The sequence below is a fragment of the Neomonachus schauinslandi genome, chromosome 6 (genome assembly GCF_002201575.2).
Source record: "Neomonachus schauinslandi chromosome 6, ASM220157v2, whole genome shotgun sequence".
NCBI lineage: Eukaryota > Metazoa > Chordata > Mammalia > Carnivora > Phocidae > Neomonachus > Neomonachus schauinslandi.
This window is the reverse complement of record NC_058408.1, coordinates 2,701,060-2,728,303: the sequence shown is the minus strand read 5'-3', so window position 1 is coordinate 2,728,303 and position 27,244 is coordinate 2,701,060. Positions and strand designations below refer to the sequence as shown.

At 47.1% G+C, this 27,244-nt stretch overlaps 1 protein-coding gene across 1 annotated transcript in view; it reads left to right on the top strand.

The window, feature by feature from the left end:
• The first annotated feature begins 24,133 nt into the window (after nt 1-24,133).
• Nucleotides 24,134-27,244, top strand: part of LOC110573368 (Fc receptor-like protein 3) — a 64,219-nt gene continuing 61,108 nt past the window's right edge. Inside the window, exons 1-3 of the mRNA XM_044916010.1 lie at nt 24,134-24,245; nt 25,305-25,343; nt 25,862-26,146. Coding sequence (XP_044771945.1) covers nt 24,134-24,245; nt 25,305-25,343; nt 25,862-26,146 — 436 coding nt within the window. The remainder of the gene's footprint in view (nt 24,246-25,304; nt 25,344-25,861; nt 26,147-27,244) is intronic.

The following is a 27,244-nucleotide window of genomic DNA, read 5'->3' as shown; positions in this document are numbered from 1 at the left end:
CTCTATTTTTTTCTTCCCGTCCCCTATGTTCATCTGTTTTGTTTCTTAATTTCCCCATATGAGGGAAATCATATGGCATTTGTCTTCCTCTGACTCTTATTTCATTTAGCATAAAATCCTCTAGTTCCATCCACATCATTGCAAATGGCAAGATTTCATTCTTTGTGATGGCTGAGTAATATTCCATTGTATATATATATATATATATATATATATATATATATATATATATCACATCTTCTTTATCCATTCATCCATCGATGGACATCTGGGCTTTTTCCATAGTTTGGCTATTGTGGCCATTGCTGCTGTAAACATTTGGGCGCATGTGCCCCTTCGGATCACTACACTTGTATCTTTGGGATAAATACCCAGTAGGGCAATTGCTGGGTCGTAGGGTAGCTCTATTTTTAACTCTTTGAGGAACCATCATACTGTTATCCAGAGTGGCTGCACCAGTTTGTATTCTCACCAACAGTGCAAGAGTGTCCCCCCTTCTCCACATCCTCACCAACATCTCTTGTTTCCTGAGTTGTTAATTTTAGCCATTCTAACTGGTGTGAGGTGGTATCTCATTGTGGGTTTGATTTGGATTTCCCTGATGCCGAGTGATGTTGAGCATTTTTTCATGTGTCTGTTGGCCATTTGTATGTCTTCTTTGAAGAAATGTCTGAAGAATAAAAGTGAACCACTTTCTCACACCATACACAAAAATAGACTCAAAACGGATGAAAGACCTAAATGTGAGACAGGAATCCATCAAAACCCTAGAGGAGAACACAGGCAGCAACTTCTCCAACCTGAGCTGCAATAACTTCTTGCTAGACACAATGCCAAAGGCAAGGGAAACAAAGGCAAAAATGAACTATTGGGACTTCATCAAGATAAAAAGCTTTTGCACAGCAAAGGAAACAGTTAACAAAACTAAAAGACCACCTATGGAGTGGGAGAAGATATTTGCAAATGACTTATCAAATAAAGGGCTTGTATCCAAAATCTATAAAGAACTTAACAAACTCAAAACCCAAAAAAACAAAAAAATTCAGTCAAGAAATGGGCAGAAGACATGGAATAGTCTTTTTCTAATGAGTTGTATGAGTACTTTATAAACTAGGGATACTAATTCTTTATCTATTATGTGTGATGTAGATATTCATGGTGTGTCATTTGCCTTATACTTTTGTTTGTGGTATTTTAATATGCCAAAGTCCTCTCATAGATTATGAAAATATATTCCTTACTAAGATGCTTTCTTCTAGCTGTGGGTTTTGGGTCATAAGACATATCCTGAGACTTCTTTAAATTTCTCTAAACCTGAAATCCAGACTTAGTCTCAAGAGAGGAAATATTCATGTGAATGTGGGAGAAAAGCCACTTCTCCAATTGTGTTCTCCAAAGCAGAATGTCTTGATGGTCTTATTCTTAATACTCTTAATATTCTTAAGCCAAAAGCAGTGCTCATTGATGAATGAAGAGACATGTATGTGAAGAGTTATAACCCATAACACAGTAGCCCCTCAAAAACCCCTTTGATATCTGTTTCCTCCTGAGACTAATCTTTCTGTACATGAAATCATATTTACAAACTGTCTCCTCCTCGTAACTGTAAATCTTCTCTCCCTTCCTTGGATTGGAGGAAGTTGAATGGATCTATCTACGCATGCCACTCTGAAATCAATCTCTCCCCTCTTCCTTATCAGTGAATAATTAATGTGATTCTGCTTCCACAACTGGCATTTCTTCTGCCCCTGAGCAAGGTCAGGGCTGCTTTACATGCGGTGGGAGGGGTAAAAACGGAACAGAGGGAAGTAGGCACAAAAGGAAGAAGTAGTGGTTAGTGGTCTGCTGAGAAAGTTTTCAGAAGACTACAAAATCAAAAAGATGAGAAAATGAATAATTCTGTGCAAGCCTCTGGTTTCTTCTTTTTGGCAGTTCCAGGCAGAAGAAAAAGAATCTGTGCCTTCTTCTGTTCTCTCTTCAAGATTTCCAGGCAAGGCCAGCTCCCTGGCCAGTGCCCAGAGGCTCCTATGTATCCACCTAAGCCCCTTTTAATAGTGACAACAGTGTGGTCTCCCATCACCCAAGGCCACAGGAGCTCTGTAGTCACACCTGCCTGCCTCCCATTCTGTGTGAGCATGGCCTGCCCCACAGGCAAGCCTCACTTCTGAGGAATGGCAACGAGGGGATGAATAAGATCTCCAAAGAGAAGGGCAGGTTTTACAGGTGGCTATTGATGAAACAATGTCTGAGCTATAAATCTGCTCACAGTTCAGCAGCTGACAGACTCCAGTGAGATGGATCTGAAAACAAACATGCACCAAGGGAGTCTTACTGAAAAGTCCCTGCTTCCTGCCAGAATCAAGTGGTCTCAGTGTGAATCTGTTTTCAATACCCTGTCATTTTGCTTCAGCTTCAGGTTAACAAGGTACCTAGAATATTTCTTGGCACAAACTCCTTTTGTCCCTCTGTACCTGGTGGAATTAGAAAGATCCCCACACTAGTTTGGAAAAGAGAAGACACTTGCTCTCGACAGAGGCTTAAATCTACTGAAAGTGGGACTTGCTCTTTTATTCATAAAATATCAACAAGCTTCTTTTGGAATCAGGAACATGGTCCAAGTTATATGGCCTTAAATAGAAATGGGAATTTATTCCCATTGGGAATGGCTTTTAGAACACTGATCAGGAAGGTCAAGAATAAACTGGGATCAGAAGGCAGCATGCTGTGGGAAGCTGGCAGGAACCTGCCCCTCACCTGCCATGGGTGTCGTACTCAACCTCCCTGTGCCTCCATCTCCTTACCCTAAAATGAGATCAAACGTGCAGCTCATAAGATCTTGTGAAAATTAAATGAGTTAATGCATGTGAAGGGCTTAGAACTGTGTCTGGAATTTACCAAATACTCAAATGTTAGTGATTTCTCTTGCTGTCTGCTCTTGCTTCTATCTGCCTACACATCAGTTTCTATTTTGCTTCTCTGACAGAACGTCCCAGCATCTGAAATTATCTTTTTTGCTTAACTGTTCACTTGTATGACATCGACCTTCCTTCACAGCCTCCATTGATGGGGACAGTCTGCTCTGCTGTGTGCTCCATGCTGGTGCTGAGAACTCAGGCTGCCTTTCACTGACGCTCTGAATGCTTCTGCTCTGGAAACTGTCACTGTCTGGCACACCCGGACTGTTTCTGTCTCCCCGGGGAAGGCTGGACTTCTGGACTCAGGGAGGCGTGGTTGATCAAAATTCATCTGGTTCAAGTCAGACTGATGGAGAAGATGACCACATGCAACACTTGAAGTCCTGCCCCTTGGAGGTTTCCTTCATCACCTGCTTTGAGGGACGATGCTGATTGGGGATGCTATGTGACAACAGACCCCCTCCCATGAATTCCAGCACACTGTACAAGAACACCTGTGAAGCAAGCCCTGGTTCCTCTTCTTCGGTTCCTTGTCTCCAGTGAACTGGTTTTACAGAGTTCAACATGGGGCCATAAGTGTGGACTGAGGGAGAAGACAGGCAGCAGAAGTCAAGCTACATGCTCCTACAATGCCCATATGCCAGCATGAGCCTGTGAGGAGGGACACTGCTGTGCACGCACAGCCTGGTGGTCACAGGAGACTTGCTCATGACAGATGAGCAGTTCAGATTGCCTCACCCTTCAATGTGCCATGATGGAGCATGAAATTTCCAGTAAGACCCAGTGGCGAACTGGATGCTTTTTCTCAAAAAAGAATATAGTTTGCCCTAAAACCCTAGGAGCCATGCCCTGATTCTCTCATCCTGGCTCCTTGGAAGCCCCATGCAACACTCATTTTGGCTACAGTCACTCCGGGCAACACGAGATCTGCTGTATCCCTCGTCTCAAGTGGTTGAGCAGTTTCTGCAGCAATCCGAGCTTGCAGATCCTTCTCTTGCCCTGGGCCTGGCTGAAAACTGACTGCCTTATGGGCTACTCAGCAACTGGGTAAGAACAATACACTTAAGTGAGGAATATGTTGCCTCCAAAATCCAAAGAAATCCGCCGAGTATTTTATCTCTTCTTTAGTGACAAAGGGGTACAAGTGGCAGCAATTTGTTTTAACTCTGAAGATGTCCTGAGATGGGGTTAATAAAAACATCTAACTTACATGAATTCTGTGAGGAGAAATTGGATACTTGGGCCAATACATGGTGTTGAGCAAGTGCTTGTAAGTGTTAGCTCTGACAATGATGATGGTAATGTTGATTACGTTTATTATTGTTGTTATATTTGAAATTTAAGCAAGATTGTACAGAAAAGGCCTTTTTAGTTCTCTAAAAGCCTCCTTTTGCCCCTTCCTGGCCATGGCACACCACATAGTCAGTGTGGTCAGTCAGTGGGGTCAGAAGGAGCAGAGGTAACGTCTGACACAGATATGACAGGAGCCACATCTCTTCCACTCAGTCCCTTTACCTAAGGTTGAATCTCCTGAGTAACTCAGATGCACAGCCAGGTTTGGGCTAGTTTGGGCTAATTAACAAAACCAACAATAACATAGGAAATATTGAGTACCAGATACTGTTACCTTCACTTAGCATGCATTAATGAATTTAATCTCCATTTGAGAGGTATTATTACTGTTTTCCTCATTTCACAGACACAGAAATCAAAGCACAGGGTGGTTGAACAACTTACCCAAAGTGGCCCAGCCAGTAGCTGGCTGAGGAAGCGTGGCCCCAGAACCTTGCTCTGTTGCATACGCACTATTCGTAAAAAGTACACCAAGGCCCACAGAAGCTAAGTGATTCACTCAGGTTAACCAGCCAGTAGCCAAATCACTAAATTTTCCAGGTGCAAAGCACCAGCTGGCTGCCCTTGGGAAGACAGGCATCTCACATTTTTCATTCATTCCACTAACACGTGTGAAGCACGAGCTCTCTGCCAGGAGGGAGAGACACTGTGGGATGAGCTGGGGCACCGACAGCCAAGGAGTATATAGGGTGGTGGTCCCACGACATGTCCTGACTGCACATTTCTGGGCAAGGAGCCTGCCAGCCCGTATTCTGAGGTGCCTGAAACAAGTGGACCACTTGTGTGCAATCCATCCCCAGAGAATGTGCCCTTGGCCAACACCAACGCTTTGCCATGTGGGAAGGGTGCCAGGGCCAACGCCCGAAGCTGAGACTGCTGTGTTTAGTCCACACTTATGGGCTGGTTCACTTATTCAACATTTATTATGCATGTGCTAAGATGCTGAAATTCTCCTGATTTAACACTCAAAACAGAGAACTTGGGAAAAGTCTCAAAACAGGAATTTGAACATGCTGCATTCTACATCGCTTGCCTTCTTTGGCACTAAGCACACGCTCTACCTCCTGAAACAACCGCTTCTGCTATCCCCACCCCCCACTCCTGGCTAACTCCTACTTCTTCATATTCCAGCTCAGTGCCACTGTCTCTGAGAAGTCCCACTGTTCTCCCAACTCCATTAAAAGTAATGATGAAAGATTATAATTCCTAATGATAATAATAGCTAGTCCTTAACACAGCACTTGCCTCGAGCCCCGCACTGTTCTAAGTGCCGGACATATGTTAACTGATTGTATACAGTATTGTTTACATATGAGGGACTTAGGCACAGGGAAGGCAAGCAAGTTAGCCAAGGTCACACAACCAGCAAATGATAAAGCCTAGTTTTGAACTCAAAAGTCTGGCTCCAGAATCAATACAAAGATGCCATAGATTTAAGACAATATTTTATGACACCTTTCAGAATGCAAAAAAGCAACACTGCATTTAATGTATACTAAAACCCTGTGTTGATGACAATTGATATATATTCACATAATTGTATCCCATTTTCTTCCTTGATGTTACATTTGACTTTTGTGTCCACGACTCCCTCTCGCTGAGAGTGTACATTTTCTTCTGAACCACTTCAGCCAGCAGCAGTATGCATGGGTACTTTAGATGTCATGATGCAGTTTCCAGGCATATCAGAGAACAAAAAGCTAAGTCGAAGTTTCATTTTTTTATCTGGGTTGTACCATGAGTTACTGAAAGTTAAGTAACTTTTCTGGGACACTAGCCCAATGTGATAGAAAGATACATACACAGCCTAGATCTCTGAAGGAGATGACAATGAGCAGTGCTATTGATGAAAATTTCCAGTCAGGTGATTAGTTTTCTCTGAACTTGCCTCAGACATCCCCAGCTTAGATTCGTCCTGGTCACCCCAGGCCACAGGGCTTGCTCCTGGCAGACCTCACCTGCACTACCCATGCGCAGCCGTGTCAGGCAGCAGGCAACCGATCTTGCCAGACCCTGTGCCTCTCTTGGTGCTGGATCCCTGACACTGTCTACCTTTTAGCTCCCTTGCCAGCCTTTCTCCCCTCCCTCTGATTCACCGTGGACCCTCCCCAGCCCCGGTCCCTAACTCACCCTTCCCAGCCAAGGACCAGGAGCCCATGTCGAGCCAGGGTGACCACAGCTGTCAGGTAGGGGCTCCAAGGGAGGGGCCCACCTCTGTGAGATGAGGCTTGTAAGGATGTCCTTGACAGCCCAGGTCCTGCTGAGACTCACTTGGGGTGTCAAGGGAGGCATGCAGCGGGTGGTTGGGGAAAGTGCCTGTGTGAGCGCTTGGCCACAGTCTCCCGTCTAACCTTGTCCTTCTTTGGGAGCATCCCGCATGTCTGGACATGGCTTATGCCCAGGTCTGGAGCGGCCGTCAGGGACAGGAAAGTGCAGATGAGCTTTGGAGCAGTGCCTCTGTCTTTGCTGGAGCTGAGGGGTGCTGGGGTTCAGGGCACAGCAGAGGCCTGCCCAGCAGTGGCTGCTGGCCCCTTGGCATGGGCAGAGACCATTACTCGGCACGTGGGAAGAGTGTGGTCTCTGCTGCTGGTTTCCTTCAGAGCCTGCTGCTACCGTGCCCTTTCCATCTTCGGAGAGAGCCTGAAGCCCCGTAGGATGAAGTTTCAGGACTGAGCTCTAAGAGGCTCACTGTTATTTTTTTTTACTACTCCTGATTCTCTCATTTCCTCCACCAGAGCCGCTAGGAACACCTAGGAAGGCAAGCAGGGTCCAAGTTCCCGGCTCTTCTCTTCCAGGGACTTAGTCTCCAAATGGAGTGTGTGGTGCAGCGCATTAGACACAGCGGGCCCTCAACAAACCTTATTTTCCTTTGTTTCATGAATGGTTTCCTCCTCAGGACCCCTCTGTTCTCTGCTCCACGGTGAAGAGAGGGCAGCCTCGGCTGAGCAGCCCAGGCATGGAGGGAGCCCCAGAGGCAGCTACAGTAAATGAATAATGTCCTGCAGGCGTGTCTTGATCTTGACTCAATCGTCAGGGTCTCCAGGTGCCAACCAGGATGCCTGTGTGCATCCCTCCCTGGAGTCCTCAGCCACTGCTTCCAAGAAAAGGAGAAATATTCACCAGGGAGCTGGCAGGATGGCCAGTGGCTCAGAAGTGCCCCATGAGGATGCTGGAGAAGGTTCTGAGACTGTCCAGTCCCTGACCTGCTCACGACCCAGACCCAGACACTCAGGGACCAGGGCTTGCGTGGCCGAGCTGCCCTCCCAGTTCTTTCCATCCCCTCGCTCATGGCTATCCCTCCTGCACCCTGAGGTGAAGCCAGCCCCACCCCAGCCAGAACAGCCAGGGCACAGAAGGGACACAGGCTGAGGGGACCCGGGTGAGTAGGAGCTGCCCACAAGCCCCTGAGGGCCAGCCGTGCAGAGTCCGCTCCCACACATGGTGAGCAGGAGCGTGGGCCAGGCCACGGTTGGTGTAGCAGAGCCCCTGGGGGACATGTTGCCACGGTCCTTGGGTTTGGTGGTGACAGAGGGCCTCAACTGGGTAAGCAGTGGAAGGAGACGTGGACTCCGCCACTCGGGGCAAAACCGGCGTCCCTCTCAGGAATGTCACCGAGCCAGAACGAAACTTAGCAACAGCTCTTCGCTTTGGTCACAGGAAGACCAAACCCTGAGCTTTCAGCCACTTGAACACGTGGGCAGGACCTTCCAGTATGATTTAAATATTGACGTTTGAATCTTGATTGTCAGACATAGTTCCATCATCCACCTCATGAGACCCGTGTAAATGAATAAACTAAACATAAGAACGTAGTGTCGATAGTTCTGGTTGCAGTGCGCAAACCAGTTGTGAAAGCAAACTGCTGCAACACTCCTGCACCGATGGCCGACTTCTAGTCCCACCACGATGGTGGAACACGCAGACTACATCATACTGCATTAACTTAATTACGTGAAGAACTACCTTCTAGCCAGTAAGTTCCTGGCTAACGGACTCCCTTCCTCACTATGTACCCTCTACTTCCCACTCTTAGGAAACAAATTAATTCTTAACACAGTTTTTAGATTAACTTCACATCAATTTAAAAGAAAAAAAAACACTTGACTTCCCAAGGCAATTTGAGCATGAATATTCTTTCTAGAACTTTTTTACATGTAATCAGCCTTAATATCACACATCAATTCAACGCAGAGTCCTAGAAATTTCAAACAGGTATGAAGTAAGGCTTTCATATCAAGGAATACAAATAATTGAGACAAATATGAATCTGCCTTTACAGGCTAGTTCACTGCAACTGTTCCTAAAGCAGAGAACTGCTTCTCTTTTTCTTTTATGCCAAATTTCATAGAGTCCCTGGTTCTCCAAACAGCACAGACTGTCTCTCCTCTTACCTCCACCCCACTTCCCACCATATACCACCATCAGCCTCCTGGATTGCAGGAAAAATTAGAATCTTTGAAATGTTTCCAGAAACCTGAAGCCAAGTAGATGAGACATATAATTCTGAATTAAAAGCAAAGGAAAATAAATCCTAAAAAACAAGAAGAATGCGACCCATTAGCTCCTGGGTGCTGCAGAAATAATAAAAAATATTATTGACAGGCAAGATGGGGAAAAAATGAATAGAGGAAGGAAGGAAAACCTGACAACCTGACAAAGTAGCTGGGGTGAAATCGAGACATGGTAGTGAATTTTACATGTCAACATAACTGGGCTCAGGGGTGCCCAGATAGCTGGGAAGACATTCATTCCGGGCGTGTCTTCGAGGCATCTCTGAAGACATCAGCATGGGAACCAGTAGGCCAGGCAGAGAAGGTCACCCTCACCGTCCATGCTGCCGAGGACAGATAGAACAAGAAGTTGAAGAAAGGGCTTGAGGTGGTACATCCACACTCCGGGTTCTCAAGTCTTGGACATGGACCTGGACTCACATCATGGGCCCTGTGGTTCTCGGGCCCATGGGTTTGGACCAGAACTCCACCAGCGGCTTCCCTGGGCCCCCAGCTTGTAGATGGCAGACTGTGGGACTTCTCCATACAAAGAAGTACATAGTATGGGTTATGCTTCCATAATTGCATGAGACAATCCCTCATAATAAACATTTTTCCTCTGGAGAACCCTGACTGATACAAAGCACAAAGAACTATCTAGTTCAACAGAAAATAGGACATGTTTGGAAGAAGAGCAGCATGGCCTCTGTGCTTTAGAGCTGGCGATCCTGGCAGGTGCCCATGAGTAAATTACAAACGTGTAAGATCTGAAAACAAGATGAGGTATGAGAATATCTGGCTGACACATGGATAGTAAAGATCACTGCAGAGACTCAAGAATAACAACATCGGTTCACAGGGCACATTTGGGAATAGTCCCTTCCCCACTGTTTTTGGAAGACAGGTGACTCGGCAGAACAAGAAGATACGATTTGGGCTGGGCAGGAGTGCTGACCACCATGCATGCTGTCTGACCTTGAGAGCTTATTGTCCTCTCTGAGCCTCCGGCATCTTCTCTACAAATGGGAGCGATTGCCCCATCTAGTAGGGTTGTTGGAAGACGAAATCAGACCTTCTAAGCAATGCCTGTTGCAAAGAAGACATATCATCAATGGCAAATTTAATGTTGGATCACTGCTACCATTTTTATAATGGGAAGTAAAGTCTCTTTTAGATATTCCAAAAACTACTCATCAGGAGGTCTCCAGTGAATCCTATTCATGTTGCTGCCATGATATTCTCCATCCTGGATGTCCAAACCCAGGCACATACATAGGATCCTGCATGCATTCATCTAGGCTCACCCAGTCTTCAGACAGTATTTCAGTCAGAACTCTTGGTTCTGGCAACAGAATGTCTCTGGATCTCTTTTTTCAAAAGGGGGAAACTTTACTGGAAGTATATCAAGAGCTCAGAAAATGGGAGAATGAGACTTAGAAATGAGTGAGAACAAATGGGAGCTGGAAACCCAAGCATTAGGAGCCACAGTAAGTGTCCTGCTATAGAAACGTGACCCACGCACTGCCCCATCCACGGTCTTGGCTGCACAGCTCTGTGCCACCAGCAAGTCCCGGGTAGAGGTCTGACTGGCTGAGCCCAGGTCGCAAGCCCAACCCAAGGCAGCCCAGGCAATGGGGGATGAAGAGTCTTCTTCCTTGGGCTTTTCAAATAAGAGGCTATCCTGTCCCCCACTGTGCCCGTACTTCAGGTGAGTCCATCTAAAGGGAACTCAAAGAACCAATGGGAAGGGTGTGTGGTACTCAAGACATCAGATAAATAAGTAAGCAACAAAACTCTGCTGAAGACAGTAACACACAGCCCCACAAACTCAGTTCTTTCCCTGCCTGGAAAACTTGGACATTAAAAGAACATGAGTCTGAGAAGTTCTAGATTCTCTATGTTCCAATTACATATTTCATTAACCAGTTCAAATATTTTCTTGACTCTACTTTCTACTCTGAAATGGGAGATTTTTTGATTAGATGTGTTTCGTGATCTTTATAAAATCAATACACTAGCTGTTGTGACTTACCCCAATGCAGGAGATACTAATTCTATATAACAAGCCACCCTATAACTTTTTTTTAAAAGATTTTATTTATTTGAGAGAGAGAAAGAGAGAGCACAAGCAGGGGGAGCGGCAGGCAGAGGGAGAAGCAGGCTCCCCGCTAAGCAAGGAGCCCGACACGGGACTCGATCCCAGGACTCTGGGATCATGACCTGAGCTGAAGGCAGACGCTTAATCGTCTGAGCCACCCAGGTGTCCCATCCACCCTAAAACTTAATGGCTTAAGTCAACAGCCAGTTATTTATCTTGTGGTTCTGCAGTTTGGCAGCATGAGCTGGATCCAGCTAGACAGTTCTTATCACCTGGGCGGTGCTGGCCTGATTCGTCTGGACTCTTTTATGTGTTTCTGTTGTCAGTGGAAGGATGGTTTGGGCTGCCCAGTTTGTGATGGCCTCACTTGGCGTGGCTGGGATGACGGGGTCCTCTCCCCCATGGTCTTTCATCTTCAGCATCTAGCCCGGGCTTGGTCACATGGCAGTTACTGTCTGCCAAACAGTGAAGGCAGATGCATACAAAGCCTCTTGAGACAAATACCCAGAACTTGCACAACATTTCTCCTGCCCCTTCTAATGGCCAAAACAAGTCACAAGGCCAGACCATGTTCAAGACGCACAGAAACAGATTTCCTCTTTATGAGAGGAGTCACATTATAAGGTCATTCATGCAGGGAAGGGAAGCATTTGTGGGGTGCTGTAAGTGGTGAAAAGTTGAATATAGCCTGGACAAACTTAGTAAACAGAATGTAGATAGACCCTGCAGTGGTCACAGCTAACACTGCACTCGTGAGAAATTTAAGTTCAGGAGCGCCTGGTGGCTCAGTCTTGATTTCAGCTCAGGGTCGTGAGCTCGAGCCCTGCATCACGCTCGCACTGGGCATAGAGCCTGCTTAGGATTCTCCTTCTCCCTCTGCCCCCACCATTCTCTCTTTCTCTCAAAAAAAAAAAAGAAAAAGAGAGAGAGAAAGAAAGAGAGAAAGAGAGAAAGAGAGAAAGAAAGAAAGAAAGAAGAAAGAAAGAAAGAAAGAAAGAAGAAAGAAAGAAAGAAAGAAAGAAAGAAAGAAAGAAAGAAAGAAAGAAAGAAAGAAGAAAGAAAGAAATTTAAGCTCAAATTGACAATGTTTTGCAATGATAGGAACTTAAATCCCACATTACATCATTGATTAGGAATCAGTATGCACTAAAAAGTTAGAAATGGAACACATCTCAAACTCAGTAATTAAAACCACAAACTAGACATGCCCCTGAGATGAGCAGGTCAGAGAGGTCAGAGTTTAGGTCTTCACCCGAGAGCAAGACACAGGGCACGGTGGTCATCGAGGAGTCTTGCTTGTCACACGGCACCAAAGGGAAGAGGAAAAAAACAACTTGTTTCCGTCATCTGAGGAGCAGTCTGGCCTCAGCTCCCCACCAGAGATGAGATCAAATACGTGGCCCTTTTAGCAGATGAAACAATCCGTTTAAACTGTAACCGTTTCTCCAAGAAGCGCTCATTAGGAATTGCCCCAAATTAGGGATTTTAGTCACTGAAGTCAGTTCCTAGAAATAAAAGGGTGGATTTAAATGCATAGTCCTAAATCGTGGAACTGAAAAGTGAATGTGGAAAATGTAAATCTGAACATCAACCAGCATGGTTAAACTGGCCTTTCCCGGTGAATATGATCACTGAAGAGTAAGGTGATCTCACACCTACCAACAAACCCGGCCGCATGGGAACGGCAGAACTGTACACACCTCAGCAGCTCTCCTAAATACAAGGACTGTGGTGCAGTTTCTACCCATGATCGGGAGCGCTCGTAAACTTGTACAGTAATAAAACAAGAAAACTAAAGATTGTCACTATTTAACGTTTACAGAACTGAATTTTATGTTGCACACACACCATGAAATGCCAATTCTGGTCTTGATTTCTTGATGCAGGAGAAAAGACGTCAGGTTTCCGGTTCCCAATTTAAACGTAATGAACAATGAAAGAAAAGTAATAATTTAATTATGTCTACATTCCAATTTGTTTTTTCAAATTTGGATTTAGAATATAATCTCCAACTTTTCTGTGTTTATATTACGAGGCACACGTATCCAATAGTTCAGTAAAAACAATTACACTTTTGTTGCGTTCTGGCAGTTGATTTTTCTCACACCTCGCTTTCTTTACTCCACACTGCCTGCCAGCATCCCAAGGCTTTGAATTCACACCCCTTAAAATAGGCTGAGTCAGATTAAAACAGATGCCTGGGGCGCAATCTATGAAAAGCAATTAAAGCAGAGTAAATCGGTAAAATGTAAATCTGCCCACTCCCATCAAGTAGACAGCACCCTCCAGTACAGTTTTTGAAATTATGCTTCTCTAAAACCTTCTCTCTGGTGAGGCTTTTGTGATGTGCACGCAGTTCCAGCCAAAAATCCGTAGCCACAGATGAAATTTGGAACCAAATGCATAGTTTAATGTTGTTTGCCAGTGGATGAGTGATTTTACTTTGGTGCTGTCGGGGAGCAAGAATTCCTGTCCCCTTCATGGTCCTTCTAGCCAAATTGACATGCGACAGATTAACAGGAAAAAATCAAGTTTAATAGCATATATATGGGGAATCCACACAGATATGGAAATTTCAAAGACCATCAGGCAAAATGAAGTATCTATGTCATCCCACACTAAGGAGAAGGGGGCAGGGGTCTGGGACTTTAGAGGGAAGGAGTGTGGTTCACAGGGCAATGTGGAGAAGAGCAGATGTTTGGTAATTAGGTGTTTGCCCTGCCGTGCAGATGGGTCACACAGATAAAATTCATCTCTGCTAGTAACCCTCATTCTAGGAAAGACCCCCAATTTAGATTCTTCTGTGTGGTTAAGGGAGGGGCAAAAGTTTCTCTTGAGCCCCTCGATTGCCTTCACCTCGGAATAATCTTCATGCTAGAGTGGCCCATTTGGGGGTAGTCTACCCTCAGTGCCTACGGTAGCTAAATTTTATTTTTTATTTTATTTATTTATGTATTCATTCATTCATTTAATTTGAGTATAGTTGACACACAATGTTATACTAGTTGCAGGCATACAACAGAGGTATCTAAGTTTTAAATTTTTTAATATACAGACTTCCAGTGAATTGCCAGGTTTGGAAAAATCACAAAATTGAACTAAAAATTACAGTTTAAAACAATTTTTATTTTGCTGATTTTTTTTTCAAAATGTTTTAACCAATGATGGTGAAATAATAATAATAAAGTTAGTTTCTACTGTTGGAGAGGAAAAACTCTTATCTATCCTTCAAGACTCTTCTGACTGGTGTAAGAATTAAACTGCCATGATACAGATTACCAGGAGAAAATAAAATTTAATTACATCCGTATGGGGAATCCACATAAGCACGAGATTCCAAATATGTTGGGCAAAATGAGGTATTTATGTCATTCCGAACTAAGGAGAACAAAGGGTCTAGGACTTAGAGGGAAGGAAAACAATGCATAGGAAGAGGGAAAAGTAAATTTTCGGTAGACAAATGTCTGCTGGTCCATACAGCAACGATGGGACACAGAAATCCTCACAACAGACTTGGCTAAGTTCTCCCTGTCTCCCACCCCTGGTTCATATTGTAACGTAGTTATCTATGGTGAGAGCTCCCTTCCTGGAGCAGGTCATCAGTCCAAATTCTTTTAGGCAGTCCGGGGGGAAGGTCAAAATTTCTTTCTGAATCTTGACTGTTTTCAGCTCAAAATAAGCTGCATGCCAAATTGGCACACCTTGAGGTCACTGATTCTAATCCCCACACTACATATAAGTGAAATCAGTGGAAAGCAATATGTCCTCTCCCCTTCCAAACAAGTGTTAGGTGTCCCCCCCACCCCACATCTGGCCCAGGACTATGGTCAGATGGAGGCCTTCACACTATACATCTAAAGGTTTAAAAGTTAGAGCTCAATCTAGTAAACTAATAACATAGATTTTATCCCCCTGCCTTGACAAATAATAGCTTTATTATAACCTGGTAGTCTAGGTTCAAATAGAAAATTCTTGGATCCTTGGGATTCCCTACAGAACATGGCAGTGTAAGGAAAGTAAGCTTCTGGTCGCTGACCCCAAGCCCACAGTGTCCTCCTTCTCTCCCCATGCCCAGCTCCACCCCGTAGCAGAATACTTGTGAACAAGCCAGCCTGCACACACCAGCTCCTTACACATCCTGCAAACACTGTTGTCTTGGCCATCCCTCAGAAAAAGATTAGCAAATGTGACAACATGTTAACAATTGATGAATCTAGGTAAAGAACATGCCAGTATTCATTGTGCTATTCTTGCCATTTTTCTGAAGGTTTTAAATTTTTAAAAATGTAGGGGGAAAAATCAGCATTTTGTTTTAAAAAGATAATAAATCTCAAAGTGGTGAAGTGCATTGACTTTGACCTGTACAGCTCTTGAGTGACAGAGCGAGTCCACCGCCAGGCCTTAGGCTGCAAATCTAGTTCCGCACCCTCTACCACATCAGTGTGGGTCGTGAGTCTGAGCACTAAAGAGCTGTGATTCTGTTCTCAACTGGCCCTTTTTTTTTTTTTAAGATTTATTTATTTGAGAGAGAGAGCATAGAGGAGTGCAGAGGGAGAGGGAGAGAGTCTCAAGCAGACTCAGAGCTGAGCACGGAGCCTGATGTGGGGCTCGATCTCACAACCCTAAGATCACGACCTGAGTTGAAACCAAGAGATGGACACTGAACCGACTCCACCACCAGGTGCCCCTCAGCTGGTCCAGTTTGTGAGCAGAAAGATCTGTATGTTCATGAATATGGAGGCATCTAGACTTAGAACAAGTGACCATCTTGGAAAATTTTCTAATACCAAAGAGGAGTGTCTTTTGCCATTGGAGGTTAGAACTATCCGTATCTGTATGTAGGAAAAGTGAAAGAAGTCTTGCAGATAGCATTGGCCTCCAAAGATGTGTAACAGAGCGGATGCACTGCCTTTTCTCTGAGGGTCAAAGTGGACGATTCTAAGGACTTACTCTTCCATCATTTGCAAGTCAGCCTCGGGACAATGGTTACAGAAACCACAGCTGCTGGTTTGGGAGCAGAGTCTGTTAATAACAAGATTTATAACAAATTTATCTGTTCAGTATTTTTCCACTCATAAAGTATTCTCAAGATGACAGATTTCCTGTCCCTTACTTAAAAATGCATAACATTCCCCCAGTAGTGAGAAACATACCCAGCACCCAGATCTTAGTTTCTAAATGCCATTTTCTACAGAAAAAGACAGAGATCCTTGGAGGAATGGCTGGTTCTAGAGCAGGGGCAGGAAAACACAAGACAAGCCCAGAATATCTTGTAGTGCCAGAAAGTTCCAGAAGTGCTCCGAGAAAAGCAAAAGGATGAGGGCATGTCAAAGGGACACAGGAGCTAATGTGAAAGAGCCCCGAGTGGCCAAAGCTGGAAACATTTGAGCACTGAAATAAAGTAGCCTAGCCTTGGATTATTACCTAACGTACAAAATAAATATACATGAGTCTGTGGTGATAGAAACAAATGATTGATTGAATGAATGAATGAATGAATGAACACACACACAAACAAATAAATAAATGAAGGAGAAGAGACAAGTCTTCCTTACAGAGCTGGAACTTAACCCCTTCCTTGTCCCACCCCCTGAGGGACAGGACCTTGTGGCTTGTTTCCAAACAACCGAGTATGGAAAGGGACAAACAGCATCTTCACGTTGAAGAAACCTGGTGAGACCACCGGAACCACATGATCACGATGAGCAGCACCTGCAATAATTATGCCGATATCACAGATTCCCTGATAGGACATGACAAGAAGTACACGCGACTCCTGTGTCATTCTTTCTGAAAGCCCAGACCTCCAGTCTCATGTTTTCATGAGAAAAACACCAGACAAACCCAGACCGAAGACATTACCAAATATTTGACTGATGTTCTTCAATACAATCAAGGTCACAAAAAAAGAAAAAAGAAAACTGAGAAACGGTCACAAATCAGGGGAGACTAAGGAGAGGTAAACAAATGCAATGTGGTATTTTGGATGGGATACTGGAAGAGGAAAAGGCTATTAATGGAAAAGCTGATGAAATCTGAATAAAGAGTCGAGCTGATTAATCCTAAGGTACTCATCCTGGTTTCTTAGTATTGACAAATGACCCGGTACAGTGTGAGATGACCACCTTCAGGGAAACGGGAACGGGGTGAGAGATATATGGGCACTTTCTTTCCTGTCTTTGCAACTTTTCTGTGAGTCTAAACTCATTCCAAAATTTAAAGTTTAGTCTTGAACTATAGGATTTTAAATGCTTTTTTTTTTTTAATATGAAAAAGATCAGGATTTTCACAGTTTCTAACAGTCACTGACTCCAAGTAGTACTGGCCTCCCTTCATGTAAAATCTAAACGCTGTCCCCGATTAATCAAGCCACAGCCTAGTAAATTGTGGTCTATGCAATGCACAGCTGATATTTTGAAATGAAACCACAGTTTTGGTGCCGTAACTGAGACATTCATCTCAGTGACTCAAACACAACTGAAAAAAACAGCACTTAACTTATTTAAACTATTTAAGTCTTTGGAAGTTGACTGTAAACATGACTTGTGTGTTTGGACATCTTATATCATGTCATGAATGCAAAATTTTATTTGCTAATTGAAAGCCCCTCCTTCAACAAAATTAATGCCAGAAACAAGAGAACAGAGGATAGGACTTCAACTTCCCCTCAAGCCTTCGTCAATCAATAATATTCGAGTTTTCCACTTCTGTAAACCACTCTCGTTGGTTGGAAACTGTATCAGTCATGAAGCGTGTCCCAGTTCATGGCTGTAGAATAGTCATAGTGACATTGAGTGTTCACGGTGCGCCGGGCTCTGGGCCACAAACTCTACAGCATCATTGCTCTCATACATACATCGATGCCAACATCCCCCTAAAGTGGATATTATTTTTACCTCCTTTGTAGTAGTAGTGCTGAGAGTGGGGCCTGAGGACGCTAACTAGGTACTTGACCAAGGTCTCATAACTAATAAGAGGCAGAGGCAGGATCTCATCTCAGCTCTCCTGAGACAAATAAAGGCAGCGGAGACAGGGTGCAGAGGCCAGAGGGCTAGGTGACGAAGGACCAAATGCCGCTTGACCCCCTTTGTGTCCCCAGAGGGCCTGATGTCTATGGCTCATATGGCTCATACCACATTTTATAAGGTTTTGAAAGAAATGCATCTTATTCATCTTATTATACTTCTAAGGTCCTGGACATTGCGTGGAATATAACTGATGTTCAACACAAGCTCGTCGGAGAAAGAAGCTGTTGTAGACGCATGGACACACATCGTTACATTAGAACAATAGCAAACGTTCGTTATTCATCCTCTGTCTGATGTCCCCTGCTCACAGAAAGATCAGGGTCATTTACTCATGGATATCTTGAGGGTGAGGATGATGGTGATGGTGACCACCTTCTACCCTTGTCCATGCTCATCACTCAGTCCCAGAATGATGCCTTCTCAACTTGGGTGTTTCTTCCACTGAGAAACCTCTCCTGGGTCTCCAGAATTGGGTTAGATTTCCCTCCTACTGGACCATCAGAGCACTTTCCACTCTGTATTTAACTCCCTGCTGGCTCTTCTGCCTGCCCCACTAGAAGTAAGTAAAGCCTACTGAGTCTTGCTTACCACTGTACTCCCAGCACCCGGCCCCATACATAACATACTGTTACAGAATGCGGATGGATTTGTCAAGATATTCCTGTAACAGATTTTAGATTCTAGAACACTAAGTTAAAAATGTTACAGTCCATTCTCTAAGAAGAGCGAGACAGGGCTATAATTTATTTTGCGGTCTATGTCCTAATCAGACCAAAGTGTGTGACTTCCTCTGAGACAAATGACTCAAGATATTTTCATATGTGACAGACAGGGTATGAGTTGTCTTATGATTCAGATGCTTCATCGTATATGAATGATCAGCTGGGAGTGGTCCAGCAGAGGCCTTGGGGTTCGGAGGAGTGTCTTTCTGCAGTGAAAGAGGACTTTTTGGGGTGCCTGGCTGGCTCAGGCGGTTGGGCGTCTGCCTTCAGCTCAGGTCACAGTCTCAGGGTCCTGGGATCAAGTCCCTGCATTGGGCTCCCTGCTCAGCAGGGAGTTCGCTTCTCCCTCCTCTCTGCCCCTCCCCCCGCTGCTTGTGCACGCCCTCTCAAGTAAATAAATAAAACCTTAAAAAAAAAAAAAAAAAGAAAGAGAACTTCTCCAGCTCTGGAGCCAATCAGGTACCTCTTCAGATTATGTGAATCTCAGCAGGATTGCAGTCTTGCCTGGTATCTGGTAGCAGAGAGAATGTGTTGCATTGCCCTTGGAAGACAGTGGCTGAAGTTTCTGAAAATATGGTAACTAAAGCTTTGAGGAGTTTTTCACACCAAGAAGTCAGAGTGCTACTTCAGGCATTCTGTTAAATAGTGACTTTCGTTCTTGGGAGTCTCTGACACCAGGTAACATGCTGCTGGTATTTTAAGAAAGATTCCTCTACTTCCCCTTCACTTGATGACTGCACGAGCTGTTCTCAGAAGCACCTCACTGCACTCACTGCCGGCCGCTGGGCCTGCGCCTTGTTCGAGCTGTTCCTCGGGGTTCCAGGGCACGCTCCCATGCTCCCGTGGGCGTCTCTGCTGTTCCTTGGTAAGTGCTGGTGGGGAAGCCTCCGCTCGAGGAGGAGCCAGGGCCTCTCCACGAGCCAAAGGCTTCCCCTGTGGACTTTGGGACAAGTGGATTATTTATGCTCCTATTTCAGAGCCACAGAGAATGAACCAAGGGGAAGATACTGAGGGGATTGGGGGGGATTGATTTCCAAAAGTGCATCCATCACTTGCTTTTAATTGCCTACAAAAAATTCCTCCTACTCAAGAAGTGGGCTTATTTTTCCATATAAAAAAATCTACAGTTAGGGGCTGCTTGGCTGGCTCAGTCGGTGGAACGCTTGACTCTTGATCTCAGGGTTGTGAGTGTGACCCCCACATTGGGTGTAGAGATTACTTACAAAAAACTTAAAAAAAAAAAAACTTTAAAAAAAAATCTGCGTTAGATTCAGTTACCTTCCCAATCACAGATCATGGAGACCCTGGCTGAAAGATGAACTGAGTCTGGGTGAATGTCCTAATTGTGAGCTGATGTAGAAACGAGCTTCTGCTGGGAATAGTTATTTCCTTCTCGGTGTCCTACGATCATGCCTGCTCTGATAATTGCAAAAAGCATGAAAGGAGCAGAAATAAGATGGTTTCCCTTCGATTATTTCTCCCTGCGTCTGTACTATTTTCAATATTTGTCCAAGTGAGGCACTGATTTCCTAGTAGCTCAAACTAGGGAAACAAAGACCAGTCAGTCAGTCGTACAGTAAATATTTATGAAGCGTGTTTGTCTTATTCCCAGCTGCATGTCCAGACCCTAACTAAAGGAACAGTTATTAGTGTGGCTGGCACATCATGGGAACTCGGTAAAAAGTGAATGAAGGGGGACACTGGGCACAGTGCAGTGCTGGGCAGCGAGAGGACACAGGGACGTGGGGGACAGTCTCTGCCCCCAAGAGCTGACCCTCTAATAAGGAAATCAAGGTACAAGTGCAAGAGCATTTGACTTGAGAATATAGACAAAAATATTACACAGGGGGTTATAAGATAATGTGTGATAATTATTCACTCTTGCTGATAGTAATTAATAATTAATTGCTGAGCCCTGACTATGCCAGACACTCCTCGAAGAGTATCCCATGTATTGATCTATCCAATCTTCTAACAGTCAGTGAGCTGGAACTGCTATAAATCCCATTTTACAGATAAGGGAGCCAAGGCACAGAGACAGTCTCTTGCCTTAAGCTCCGTGCAGTGGCAGAGCCGGGAGGGAAACCCACCCATGGCATTGGGACCACGCTGTTAGCCGCCGTCCCGCGCTGCATGTCCAATTTCCAGCCCCAGGGAGCTGTGACTGCGGTGTTCTGAGCCTAGAGCAGCATGAGGGCACGGCAGCCCACAGGCATCCAAGAAGGCTTCATGGAGGAAGTGGCTTTGCTCGGGGTGTCGGGCTTCGGTGTGACTTGACTTTGCTCGGTACTGAAGGAGACTAACGTCCCGGGCGAGGAGACGGTGAAGCCCCGTAGGACAGCAGCCACAGCACGGTCGTGTCTGAGGAAGAGTGACAGTGGCCATTCATGGAAGACTTACTAATTAGACTCACTGAAATAGGACTACGAGGCCACTTTTATGGTCCCCATGTGACCGATGAGGAGAGGCAGGCTTGGGAGCTTGCCGTAGCTTGCCCAGCGCCACACGGCTCAGCTTCAGGCCTCAGTGGCCCTGGCTTCTCCGGGTGGTGGAGCTGGGCGCTCCTCTCCCGCCCTCGGATGGGCTGGGGCAGGCAGTGGGCTCTCTGGGTGGGAGGGCTCGGCTCCATGCCTCTTGCTGACCTTGGCCCTCACCTCTCTTGCAGCCGCAGTTGATGGACAGCTTGGTAAGTAGGTCCCCTTTTCCTTTTTTCTTTTATGTTTCTAGATATTCTGGTGACCATCTCTGCACGAAATGCTGGTAAGGGGGGGCCTGGTACTCGCGTCCTCATCCTGAGGACTTCAGGCAGGGCAGCATCACCCCGTCCTATGACCCTGACCCCAGGAGCTGGGAGTCACACTCCTGGGCCAAATCCGCCATTGTGTCAGGTGAACCTAAGGGGCCTGGGACGCAGGACATGGAGGTCAAGGAGGGGTGTGTCCCCACCTGATGTGGGGTGCTGGCCAGCCTGACAGAGTGCACAGCCCCTGGAGGAACACTAGGAATAGGCTGAGACCCCAGTGGCGTCGGAGGGCGGCCGAGGCGCAAACAGCTCTGCTTCTCCACCCTCCGTGGCCCGACCCAGCACGGCCACAACCACTTGCAACCACTGCATCCCAAACTCCAGCACGCTGTGAATAGCTCAGATCACAGTGCCTCCGAGCGCCCATCCTCTGGTCAGCAGGAAGGCCCCCTTTCCGGGGGAGCTGTCTCCAGGTGTAGTAGTAATCCCTGAAAATCCCTTCAAGAGCACCGAGTTCATCCTGGGGGCTGCTCGCTGTCGCCCAGCCCCAGCCAGCTGGCGTGCACCCTCTCCCCTGCGGCTCCTGGCTCCGCAGTCCTTCCGCTCGATGCTTGGACACAGACCATCTCCCACAAATCGCTGCCCAACTGGGAAGAAACTGTAACTTGACAGAACGTTGTTAAACACTCCGGGATGGAGAAATAGAATACAGAAAGTGTCTTAGATTAGCTGCTAGACGTGGTTAAGCTAGAGCTCACTGACTCAGTCCCAGCCTCACAAGGCCCCGACAAGATGTGTCTTCTTGCAGCACATGGCAGGGGCAGGTACAGGACCGGTGAGGAATCTGGCTGCACCCCCCTAGCCGAAGCTTCCCCTCCTTGGGGCAGGAGAACTGCTGCCCAGTCCCCACTTCCCATCCCAGAGGCTTCCCAGGAATACAGACAGTGGGGATTTCTATTCTCTCCAGGAGAAACACGACTCACTGGAAACATGGGACATTCTATGCAATCCTCTAAAGAGAGAAAGAAAAAGTCTGCAGAGACACATGAACGTTTGCATTACCAAACAGAACATTGAGCTGCTTCATCTAAAACGAGCGTTCAGGTTACTCTCTGCCCCCAAACACAGGGAGGGTATTTCCTTTACATTTGGGTGTAACGAAAAGATCTATTTGGGCATTCTTGCAGACAAAGGTAAGAATACTTCAAGTCTCAAGCTTTAGAAAAGCAACCATTTGTAGGTCCTTAAAGGTAGCTAGTCCTCCTTATCTGAGTGTCAAGGTACGAAAGAAAAAACACACCTCAAGGGATTCCACTTAAAATTTTATGGTAAATTACATACCCCCATAATTGAGATTTTAGTTTTGAAAAATAAAAATAATGCAAATGGAAATAATCTAGCTTATTTTCTGCTTCACAGAATTTAGATTACCATAGGCAATTTGCAGAACAAATTGAATCAAATATTGATTTTTTAAATGTGGTAGCTGTCACAACTTCAGGCATCCTGATGGCTCAGGGCGGGAAGCTGGGGGAGGAGGGAGGCACCTAAAACTATAAGAGAGCTCCCCCCCCCACCCCGCCCCGAACTTGACCTTGCTTTGCTCCTTTACTGCAGGGGTGAAACCTCCTGCAGCAACCCCATCCCCAACCCCCTCCTGGCTCTGTTCCCCTGACAACCCCTCACCCAGAACTCCATCCTGTGGCCGCTAACTATTCCCAGCGTCCTGAATTCCTGCCTCTCCGCCAGAATCCGAGAGGGCACTTTCCAATCCCATTCCCTGGTGCAGCCGCGTGTGGTCAGCCCATCAACCCACGGATCTTTCGGCGGGCTGGACAGCAGCAAGACAGGGGGAGGTGTGCGAGAGCGTGTTTCCAATAGCGAGTAACATCCCAGGGAAGAACAATGTCTCTTTCCTCTTAAGTTTATCACTGGGGCCGGCCAATTTGACAGACAAAAGATAGGTGAGCAGGGGAAAGATGTGTATTCCCTTTTCAGAGGGGCGTGCAGAAACTGCGAGCCAGGGAGACAGTTAGGACTTGGGGCTGGGACGCCATCTGAGCAGGGAAAGGGCCGGGATGAGGGCACCTGCGGGAAAACAAATGACGTTCAGGAAAGACAAGCCAGCCCTTTGGAGAACAGATAGATGGCAGCTGAAGTTTGTGACAATATCTGTTGAGTCCCTGGTGATCAGGGTCAGGGCTTCATGGCAGCTCCTGGGGAGGCGATTTATAACAGTATTCTTTGGGGAGGCCCTGCTGTTAGGCAGGTATGGGTGTTCGGAATAAAATAGGAAACCTATTCTGCAATACCGTCAGCTCAAGATACTTTTTAGGCCACAGTGGCGTGTTCTGAATACCTTCAGTGACCAAGCACGGGCGGGCGGCAGGGAGTCCCGAGGGACTTCCCCCAGGGCCGGCCAGCGTCTCCCCCTCCCACAGTACCTGGGGCCTGCTGGGGTTCTCCCCTCAAGGCCAGCCTGCTCCTACAGACCACCGAGTGGCCACTACACTCCCGGGAAAGGCGGACCCAGCTGGAGAACCCGCAGTCCTCCTGGTGGTGTTCCGGGTCCTCGGGTCCATCCCACACAGAAGACTGCGCTGCGGACCACAGGGGTCTCCATCGCAGACTCTGTCTCTTCCTTCCTCAGCAGCTGCACCCAAACCCGTGATCTCCCTCCATCCTCCATGGACCACCTTCTTCAAAGGAGAGGCAGTGACTCTGACTTGCATTGCACCTCGCGTCCGCGCAGCAGGGAACATAAAATGGTACCTCGGGACAGAAATGCTATGTGAGACCCCAGGAAACACCCTCAAGGCCCGTGTCTCTGGAAGGTACAAATGCCAGACCCAGGACTCACTGCTAAGTGACGACGTGAGCTTGATCTTTTCTTCAGGTGAGCAAGAGGGTGAGTTAGTGCAAACGTTAGAAGTGGTTCCGGTGCATCCTAGCCCCTGGGAGCTGGCGAGACCCGGGCTCCTTCCTGCTGCTCAAAGCCCCGACCTCCTCCGGCCTCATAGCCTTAGTGTTCCTCGTGTCTACAGGTGTTTTTCACACTACTGTTGACATTAGAGTTTCATCATCTAATGGTAATCAGTAGACCTCCCTGCACGTTTACACAGTGGAGGAGGAGTTCATTTTTAGGGGATTCAAAACAGAAGCCACCTTAGCCCCGGCCCTCCGGGCACGCACAGCCACCGCCCGCAGGAGAAACGACACAGACAAGAATGCACTGAGCACCACGCAGGTGCGAAAAGTGGCCTCGGACAAGAGTTTGGAGGAGAAGAGTCTCCGCCTCAGGCCTGTGTCCCCACCTGTCCTGACACCTGACCCTTCCCTACTCCTGCTTTCCCGCCTCGGGGGCACCACTCTTCCTGTCCCGATTTTCGCAGAGAATGATTTGGACCACTGCACGGCCCTGTGCTGGGGGAGAGGCTGTCCCTCAGTTGCCTTAGACAGAGAGGAGAGAACTGACCTCTCACAAGGATCTGAAGAGCAGGAGCATATCCGCACGGGACCCATTCCCCATCCCTCGCCCCTGGGTCTGTGTCTGACCACAAGCCTGCTGCAGAATGAGCCCCAGCGCACGGTGACACTTTCTAGTCTGTTCCCTCCACGGTGACTCCAGCTCTGGGACCGGGGAGCAGGCTGGTGTGATTTTTAACCGTGTTCGACAATGTCTGAGTGTCACTCACCTCCCACTCAGCTCTCCATCCCCACGTTAGAATCCTCTACTAGGAATCTGTCCTTGAGTGTGAAACAGGTGCTGGGTTGGTGTGTTTGGGACTTATTTACGAAACAGGTCATGAGGATTTGGAAGGAAATGAGTGAGCCTGGGGCAGGAACCTAAATCCTGTGGAAGAGAAAAGAGAACCCGTCGAGCCTCGTGAGCCGAGCTGCATGGAGGAAAAGGGTGTTCCTGAGTGACAGGCTCTCGTCTCTGTGTGCTTTCCAGGACAGCTCATCCTTCAGGCTCCACACTCCGTGTTTGAAGGTGACACGCTCCTTCTGAGATGCCAGGTGAAGGGGAGAGAGAAACTGGGCACTGTGAAATACCGCTGGAATGGGCAAGTTATCTCTACGTCTGATAAAGGCCAGGATCTTTTGATACCACAAGCAAGTTTGAACAACAGCGGCCATTACCAATGCATTGGATTTCTGGAGAGAAATCAGCACACCTATAGGTCAAATATCAGAATTATTAAAATTCAAGGTAAGCTCTTCATTTCATATAGATTGCTGAGTAATGTCAGGGTGGGGAGCTGGGTGTGATGGGGGATCCATACGTTGATGCCCCAACTCTGGATAATGAGAGGCGTAGGTCCTCCAGCAAACACAGTGAGCGGGGTCATTGCACTGGGAGCTGGGAAAGGATGATGGGATAGCGGGGTCGATGAGTCTCTGTCTTGCTGTGTGTCTGTCTGAAGTTCCCTGGGACCAAGAAGCCAAGGCTGCCCATCCCGGGGCTCTAAGTACCGCATTCTGAGAACTCGGTTTACCTCTTCTCTCCAGAACTATTTCCACGTCCAAAGCTGGAAGTCACACCCCCCCAGCCTATGGAGGGCGGCTCAGCAAACCTGAGCTGTCAGACACGGCTGCCCCTCGAGCGGCCGGATGCTCTGCTGTCCTTCATCTTCTTCAGGGACCGCGGGGTCATGCTATCCAACTGGAGCAGGTCCCCGGAACTCCAGATCACAGCCATCTGGAGAGAGGACTCGGGGTCCTATTGGTGTGCAGCCGCAGCTGGGGTCCCCAGCATCCGCAAACACAGCCTCCCGATGCAGGTCCACGTGCAGGGTGAGTGTTGGAGAGCCGGTGGAGGGCGGGGCTGTGGCACCCTCCCCGATGGCTCCCCGTGGCCTATGCAGGGACAGACTGCCCAGCACTGATGGATTTAGTCATCCTAACGGATGCAGGCTGGCACTGAGAAGTCAGGTACTATAATAAAAGAAACACAGGGCTCATTTCTACCACGATCTTTCTAAAAACTCAGACTTCCTTTGGAACTCTAGCATGAAATGATAGAGTGGTTCATGAAGTTAGATACAAAAGTTAGGGAAAACAAACAAAAAGCAAGGTGTCCTGAGCTGACACATTCTAGAAGGCCAGATCTTGGGGCAAACTATTCAGGAGATCAGCCTCAGCCTCTTCCTAATCAATAGCAGCAAATAATGGGAGTGCCCACCACATGCAATGCACAAGAGGACACACAGGTAAAGATAAACATGGTAAGTATTGTCTTGTCTCAGGTACAAAAGCAGGACTCCTGGAAATGGGTGTGGTCCAGGCCGGTGGGGGGCCACTGTCTCTGCCACCTATCCCTGCAGATAACCCAGACTGCCAGCTAGGACATCAGACAAAACTCACAGGCGTCTTCAGGGATAACCAGTTTTTCTCTCCTGGGGCTCCGTGTGTCAGGATGGAACTGTTACATCTGGCGACGTTCTAGGTCCAAACTCCACAGTCTACAGGCTACAAAGCCAGCCGCTGCTGGAGTATATCTTCAAGTCACATAAAGAGTGTCCCCATCCAACGTGCCAGCCCTACCCTCCCCACACGGACCCTCACTTGCCCTCTCGTGTTCACGCAGGTGTCCCACGGGCCCTCGCCTGCCCTCACCTGCCCTCACCTGGGCCTCACCTGCCCTCTCGTGTTCATGCAGGCATCCCGGTGGCCCTCGCCTGCCCTCACCTGCCCTCTCGTGTTCACACAGGGGTCCCGTAGCTCTCACCTGCCCTCTCCTGGCCTCACCTGGCCTCACCTGCCCTCACCTGGCCTCACCTGCCCTCACCTGGCCTCACCTGGCCTCACCTGGCCTCACTTGGCCTCACCTGGCCTCACCTGGCCTCTCGTGTTCATGCAGGCATCCCGGTGGCCCTCACCTGGCCTCACCTG